At 39.3% G+C, this 7306-nt stretch overlaps 1 protein-coding gene across 1 annotated transcript; it reads left to right on the top strand.

Moving 5' to 3' along the window:
• Positions 1-2288: 2288 nt before the first annotated feature.
• On the top strand, positions 2289-7306 carry LOC148875335 (aminomethyltransferase, mitochondrial-like). Its single transcript, XM_088964467.1, has 4 exons — positions 2289-2628; positions 3155-3734; positions 4931-5049; positions 6565-7306. Exons 2-4 carry the CDS (start codon positions 3174-3176, stop codon positions 7109-7111), a joined length of 1227 nt encoding a protein of 408 aa, XP_088820593.1. The 5' UTR covers positions 2289-2628; positions 3155-3173; the 3' UTR covers positions 7112-7306.

Here is a 7306-nt window from a genome sequence, read left to right as displayed (position 1 = left end):
TTCCCCATTGTTCTCCTCACCCAAACAGATTTTTAGCTCTTTCCAGAGCCACCACGCAACCATTAATCTCAATCTCTAATTCGTAAGAGCTTAGGTATGAATCTGAGGTTTCCTCCTGATCTTCCACTGATTCCATCGAAGAATTATTGTTTGGCATTGGAGGCCGATTGATATCTCTTGTGCGACTATCTGCATATTGGGGTGTGATTGGAATCTCACCGTTTTCGAAAAGAGGAGTGGCTGGTGGGCAGGCTATCAGGGGCTGAGTTTACTAGAGACAACTGGGCCAATTTCATCTTAACTAGACCCAAATTCTTGGGCGTGGGAAAGAGAAAATATAGAGACTGGGTATTTGGTTGACCCTCGGTTTAGGAGTTGTAACGAGCCTTGTTTCAGTTGGTTTTGCTTCAACTGATTTTGCATTTAAATTTTGAATACTTTTTCCTTTCTCCAAATTACTTTCCTTAAGTTTTCCTTCAACCATCTTACCCTTTGAGGATCTCAAAACTTGTCTCACACTCACAAGTTTCTTGTTGGCAGATGTTGCATCAGCCTCCTTAATCTCGCCACGTGTAACCGTAGCTTGTTATTGAGTCAACTCGGCTCCTTCGTGTTGTGACTCATTCATCTTCTCCACTTCGATGGTACAACGGAACCACACCCCTTCGTCATGAACTAGTACTGAACGTCGAACTGCATGCACCCCTCTTCCTTCTACCTTTGTCCTAGCACTTCGCAAATCCGCCAAGTCCCTTGTTTTAGGATTGACTTCCTCAAGGCCTCCACAGAGGCTTCAGGGAAAAAAGCCTCTTCCTTCTAGAGATGAAAGGGGAGACCGTGTATCAGTAACCAACAGTTAAAGCATAGTTTCTCTGGAATTGTATTTAAAGTTCGCCACCAACAAGCGATCGAGACCCCCTTGTTGTAAATGGAGAAAGATTCTAAGCTAGTCCACAGCTCTGTTACTGTCTAATGGATATAACTTCAATAAGTCAACAGAGTGGAGGTTTGCAGACAAGCCCAACTCCCCTTCTTTCCAACTTATATCTCTGGACTTGGTACATACAAAAGCTGTCTTCCAAATTCCCAAAGGCCCCTTTTGATGGACAACGGAGATAAAAGTTGAACCTCCCACTACTACCACTTTACTATTGTTTTTCTCCAATGGTGGAAAATTTCCCTGTGATGAGACTCCATGGCTTGGCATTGTTTTGTTTTCATGAAACGATCTCAGGCTCTATAAAAAAGCTAACCAACCATTTTTGCTTGCCTCTTCTGGAACGCACATACTTCTTGTTTTATTCGTTCCTTCCTAGTGGCTTAGTCTAATGAATCTTCCCCATTTGTTTTCTTTTACTTGGAATAGGGTCACCCTTCCTCTGTTGGCAAGCCTTTTGGGTTCTAATGGAATCTCCTACTGCTTCCGCTCCTCTATTATCTTCTGTAAGTGAAATACATTCCAATTTACCTCATTCTCCTTTAGGGAGATCCTCATCCAGGCTCCTCTACTACGTTCTGTAATTGTCAGCACTCCTTCAGATCCTAATGAGGATACGAGGTTGAAAGATTTCGATCCTATTACTAAAAATCGTCTCTGCGACACCTTTGCACTACTCTGCACCATTTCCCTACGTTTCCCTTACTTTCTCTACTGTTTCCTTCAAATCAAACATAAAAATTTAAATATAATATATCGTATGTGGTCAATAGTTATTTGCACAGGTTCATTGCATTTACCCATACAGCGGTTTGTAGGTAATTTTAGTATTAAATAAAATTTATTTGGATAAATTCATTTTATGAAGGCGTGTTTAGTGGAAAAAGTTTACAATATTTAGTCTCTCCTTGGAAATTTCATTTACCCAAATAAAAGATGGGTATTTGGAATCCAAAATTCGGATTAGGTGAATGCTTTAATAGTAAGTTATGGATCAATGATAATGTCCTACACTAGTTATAAAATACATGGAACCCATAATGCTAAACAACTATTGCATTCAACTAATTTTCTCTCTAGTATCCATCCTTAATGAAGTCTACCAATAAAATGCATTCTAACGACTTACGAATCTGATCTCACACCGCACATCTTATACATGTCGGATCCTAATCTCATGGCGAGATGTACAGTTTTACATCAAGTTGGCAGAGGGTTGGAACGGTTTTGTTGGCAAAAGATCCCAACTCTCGTTAGTCACTTGGTCCCCTTCGATTTATCATAAAACAAACGGGCCTACGTGTCGCGTCCCAAAAAATATAGGGGGTTATCCATTATTTGCTAAAACATTGTGTTTGGAACCATAAATCCGTAAATACGATTTCCGAATCGGCTAAAGGCTAAAACAACCATCTCAAAGACTCAAACGAAGTAGCGAACCCGATCGAACACACGTACACAGAGATGGTCACCACCACTCACCAACGATGGGGGTAACCTGTCTCGATCTGGCTGAGGAATCCTCCGCCACCCACTACACACCACCAACATCTTAATTTTATATTACTATAAATATAATAAAAATAGTGTTTCACCAACTCCATGCTTGCAGCAGAGGAACAGATGCTTTCCGCTTGATTTCTGCGTTGCTTTTGGGGTTTTGCTTTGTTCTGAGGAAGAGAAGAGTCTCTGTAAGTCGTTTACTTCCTTTCTTGATCTGCATTATCTTTTGGGATATCCATCGAACAGCTTTGTGTGATTGTTTTCACATGATTCATGCTGGTGCCTGCTTCCTTTATAGTACACCAAGTTTACTGTTATACACAAATAGAGACTTGCGTAATTTATTGGCTTGTCAAGATATTCTGCCTCGATTTCATTATATTTCTTGCATTTTCCTCGATTCTCTCTCACCTACAAGCTTCTGATTGCTCTGACATGTTTCTTTGATTTTGTTTTAGTGGATCTGAGTGTATTCCCATATAACCATTACTCTGATTGCTTAAGTGCTTTTACTTGTTTCCAGACACACTATAAGACCACAATATATCTATCTTTCCTTTCTCTTTTTCCCCACGAAAGGGAGACGGTGGAGGCGGTGAAAGTTGTACAATTTCCAAATTCAAATTTCTGGATGTGTTGGAAAGACCTGTTTAGAGATCACTATCCATTTCTCTAATGTTTTTTATTATCTGTTTCTTTCTGGTAATACATCAGCTTCTTATTGTGCAATAAGATGAAAGGTGGAGGTCTTTGGCAGCTTGGGCAAATTATCACACGTCGCCTTAATCAGGTTGATAAGAAGGCTGTAGCACGCCGATGTTTCGCCTCTGAAGCTGAACTCAAGAAGACAGTTCTCTACGACTTCCATGTTGCCAATGGCGCGAAGATGGTTCCCTTTGCCGGATGGAGCATGCCAATTCAATACAAGGATTCAATCATGGACTCCACATTGAATTGCAGGGAGAAAGGTAGCCTCTTTGACGTCTCCCACATGTGTGGTCTCAGTCTTAAGGGTAAGGATTGCGTCCCATTCTTGGAAAAGCTCGTAATTGCTGATGTTACTGGGCTCGCTCCTGGGACTGGGACACTCACTGTCTTTACGAACGAGAAGGGAGGGGCAATTGATGATTCTGTCATCACCAAGGTGAAGGATGATCACATATACCTGGTTGTTAATGCGGGATGTAGGGATAAAGACCTGGCACACATTGAGGAGCACATGAAATCATTCAAGGCCCAAGGAGGAGATGTCACGTGGCACATTCACGATGAGAGATCTCTTCTTGCCCTCCAGGTTAATTATCAATTTTATTTATGGCACCTGGGTTCATCTAATGACTACATATCTATCAAGTACTCTTTAAGACTTGATACTTCAACAGAACATATGGTTTTAGATAGAGGAAAGAGTTGCTGGCATCCCTAGCTTTGGGGTTAATGCCGATGATATTGATATTTATTATTTGGGTTCAACTATGATATGGAAAAGATACGATATCCAAAAAACATCCGACCAATTAACTGGAATCATAAACATGGTAGCAAATTAGCAAATTAGGTGTTATTTATCAAAATTCATGGGTGGGTTTTAATTGGTCAAAATTCTTTGCATACCATATCTTTCCGGCATCATAGATTTTCCTTTATTATTTACTTTTTGCATTTCTGTTGTTCCCTCTCTGTCATGGATGTCCTTAGTAATCTTTTTTCGATCTCTCTGCACTTGGATTGATCCTTCAAGTACTTCTCAATTTCGGCATTTTTTCCTTCTAAATTAGAGTTTTGCTTTGATTTCCCGTGTTCTTGACCAACGGTTCTTTTATTTTCTGAATTTCCTTGGTGTTTTTAAAAATAATTATCTTTTCGAGTTTTCTTACTATAAACAGTTGTTTCTTACTCTTACCATCTTGTGTGTGTGTGTTTTTAAATCTTAATGGGGCTACACAACAGGCGGTAACACATACCCCATCCCCTTACCCCCCAACCCTGGTGGCAGCAGGATTTGATCCCAGGTCTCTGCTACAACGAGTCAGAGATCCTACCAACTGAGCCACAGTCAGTTTGTCTTACCATCTTGTATTGGAAACTCTCTCTGTTCATCTTTCATAGGTTCTTCTATCATAGGAGAGCTATTTTATCCTTCTTTGTAAGTTATGTTTGAAGGTTTAACTGCCTCATAGTTAATGCTGTTTTTACATATTTTTATGCTAAATAACTATGGTTAATTTGCTGTTATGTGCAAGTTGTAAAAACTTTACTTCAAAAAGAAGGAAAAATAAGATTGAAACATTAGAGACTAAAGTTTCATATTTACAATTGATATTTTCTTTGCTCCCTCTATAATTTAGCAAATAAATATACTGACTTATTAGCATTCCATGGGTGTTGGGGGAAGTGGCCTAAGAAGCCAATTTCGTTTCTATATTCAATCTCATTGGCTATTGGCTTTTAGTGATATCTATTACCATTTTGTGTTTGGATCTGGTGTAGGGTCCACTTGCTGCACCTGTTCTCCAACATTTGACAAAAGATGATTTGAGCAAGATATACTTCGGGGAATTCCGAATGATAGATATCAATGGGGTGCACTGCTTCATTACTAGAACTGGGTATGTTGCTTCCTTTGGTTTCTGATTGCAGTTTTCTACCAAAAAAGATAGGTTTCTTCTTACAGCTGACTATACATGATGAGGCAGCTATAGCTCATTTTCTTCTCTCTGTTGAGCTAAGTACCCATTTCCCTTCATTGCCATCGTTGTTTGTTAGAGTTTGGCTTTGCTGCTTAGAGCAATTGTCTCCGTGAATTTGTGAACTTATGTATTTAAGCATTTCTATGATCCTGCCAATAGAGTAACTGATTTAGGGGTAAAGACTTCAAGCTAGTTCGAACGGTGGTGCTTGGAGTTGCACTTATGGCCAAGGAAATAAGGGAGTACTACCTTGAAATTAGAGATGTAAAAACTTCAATGGTTTCTTGTAAAATCTGGAAAGAATAAAACAAAGAAAAACATGGAGTGGGACAGAATCTCTTTATCCATCCCTAAACTAATGGATGTTGTAGTCTCACCACCATAAAAGGAGTCACTATTCTCATCATACTCAAAAATCTTCAGAAACCAAAAATACATCTTGCATATACTTCTAATAGCGTTGTCTTTTTTTTTTTTTTTTTTGGAGTAAAACATTCATGAATCTTGTTTTGTAGTGACACTGTGAAAGGTTTTTTCATAATTACATAATGGCAAAACCTGAAAAACTTTGATTGCTGCAGTAGGGACTCCAATCCTGCTGGGTTTGGGATGTATGGGGTTTTAAGTAGGGCAATCTCTTTACTTCTATTCCTAGGTACAAAGAGAGTGGCAAATTCTCCATTTTCCCCCTGAAACCAAGTCACAGTCTATGACTAATTTGTGAGCCAAATCAGTTGGATGATTAATTAGTGCAATTATAGGATTCTTCAATATAGCTGAACTGGGTGATAGGGATTGGCGATGACAATCAAATCATTCATTGAAATTTTTTATGTAATGGATATCTTGTTCAGACACTCCAATATTGTAAGGGGCAGGGTCCCTTCCTCCATACCCAGAAAGAGAGGGAGTTTTGATGACCCACTCTCGGGTGATTCCTTATCATCTTCCTTGTAATTTCTTTTTATTTTAATAAAACTTATTTTATCTGAAAAAACAAACAAGTGCCGGGTGCTGTTTTTGTTATTGGTAGAAGGAACATTATTACCCAAAAATATGAAATGAAAAATTTTGACAACTAGATGGATCCACAAATCTTTATATATGATAAAATACTGGATAGGCTTTCGGAATTATTTAAGGGCATGTCCAGCTGTCCAGCCATCATTAGTTGTCAAAGACCATTATACTGCAATGCCATTTCAGTAAATGAAGGAATTTTTATATTTCTTTCTAAAATTTCTGTTCTCTGTAGGAAGTTCCGTGGTCGCATTTTATGGAACTTGATGCCAAAGGTGTCAAAATGACATAAATTACAAGTTTTATCTCCAGTTGCTATTCCCCTTTACTAAGATTTTTTTCTGTGTTACTTTTTATTAAAGAAGAACAGTGGGCATTGCCTCACATCTCAGTACCTTGCATACACTTTTTCAGGTACACTGGCGAAGATGGCTTTGAAATTTCTGTTCCTTCAGAGCATGCAGTGGATCTTGCAAAGACAATTTTGGAGAAATCCGAAGGGAAAATAAGGTTGACTGGGTTGGGTGCTCGTGACAGTCTCCGGCTTGAAGCTGGACTTTGTTTATACGGAAATGACATGGAACAGCACATAACCCCTGTAGAAGCTGGGCTTACGTGGGCCATTGGAAAAAGACGAAGAGCAGAAGGCGGGTTTCTAGGTGCTGAGACAATCCTCAAACAACTTGAAGAGGGTCCATCAATCAGACGTGTTGGTTTTTTCTCTTCGGGCCCACCTCCAAGGAGCCACAGTGAGATTGTGGATGGTACAGGCAAGGGCATTGGAGAAGTGACAAGTGGTGGATTCAGTCCATGCCTCAAGAAGAACATAGCCATGGGTTACGTAAAATCTGGATCACACAAGGCAGGAACAAAGGTGAAGATTGTAATTCGTGGAAAATCCTATGATAGTGTGATCACTAAAATGCCATTTGTTCCTACAAAATATTACAAGCCATCTTAGTTTATTTCTGTGCCTACAAAACAGTACTCTGACCAACCAATTTCACTGAAAAGTCTGAAATGCTGGGTTTCTGTTCTGTCGGCTACCTTCTTGCTTCTTTTCGCTTTACATGATTCTACTGAACCAACTGCTGTAATTAGCATTGAAATTGGTTTTTGTTGCGAGAATTCCATGGTGAATGTGGACCATTTTCTC

This window comes from Nelumbo lutea, chromosome 1 (genome assembly GCF_056320005.1).
Source record: "Nelumbo lutea isolate HS-2025 chromosome 1, American lotus-T2T, whole genome shotgun sequence".
Lineage (NCBI taxonomy): Eukaryota > Viridiplantae > Streptophyta > Magnoliopsida > Proteales > Nelumbonaceae > Nelumbo > Nelumbo lutea.
Note: the sequence above shows the minus strand (reverse complement) of the source record. Positions and strands in the feature narration are given on the sequence as shown.

What these genes read in the sequence shown, in the direction of transcription:
- LOC148875335 (XM_088964467.1), top strand. Translation starts at nt 3,174, where the DNA reads ATGAAAGGTGGAGGTCTTTGGCAGCTTGGGCAAATTATCACACGTCGC. An exon ending in GATCTCTTCTTGCCCTCCAG is followed by an intron (nt 3,735 to 4,930) that starts GTTAATTATCAA and finishes GATCTGGTGTAG; the next exon opens with GGTCCACTTGCTGCACCTGT. An exon ending in TGCTTCATTACTAGAACTGG is followed by an intron (nt 5,050 to 6,564) that starts GTATGTTGCTTC and finishes ACACTTTTTCAG; the next exon opens with GTACACTGGCGAAGATGGCT.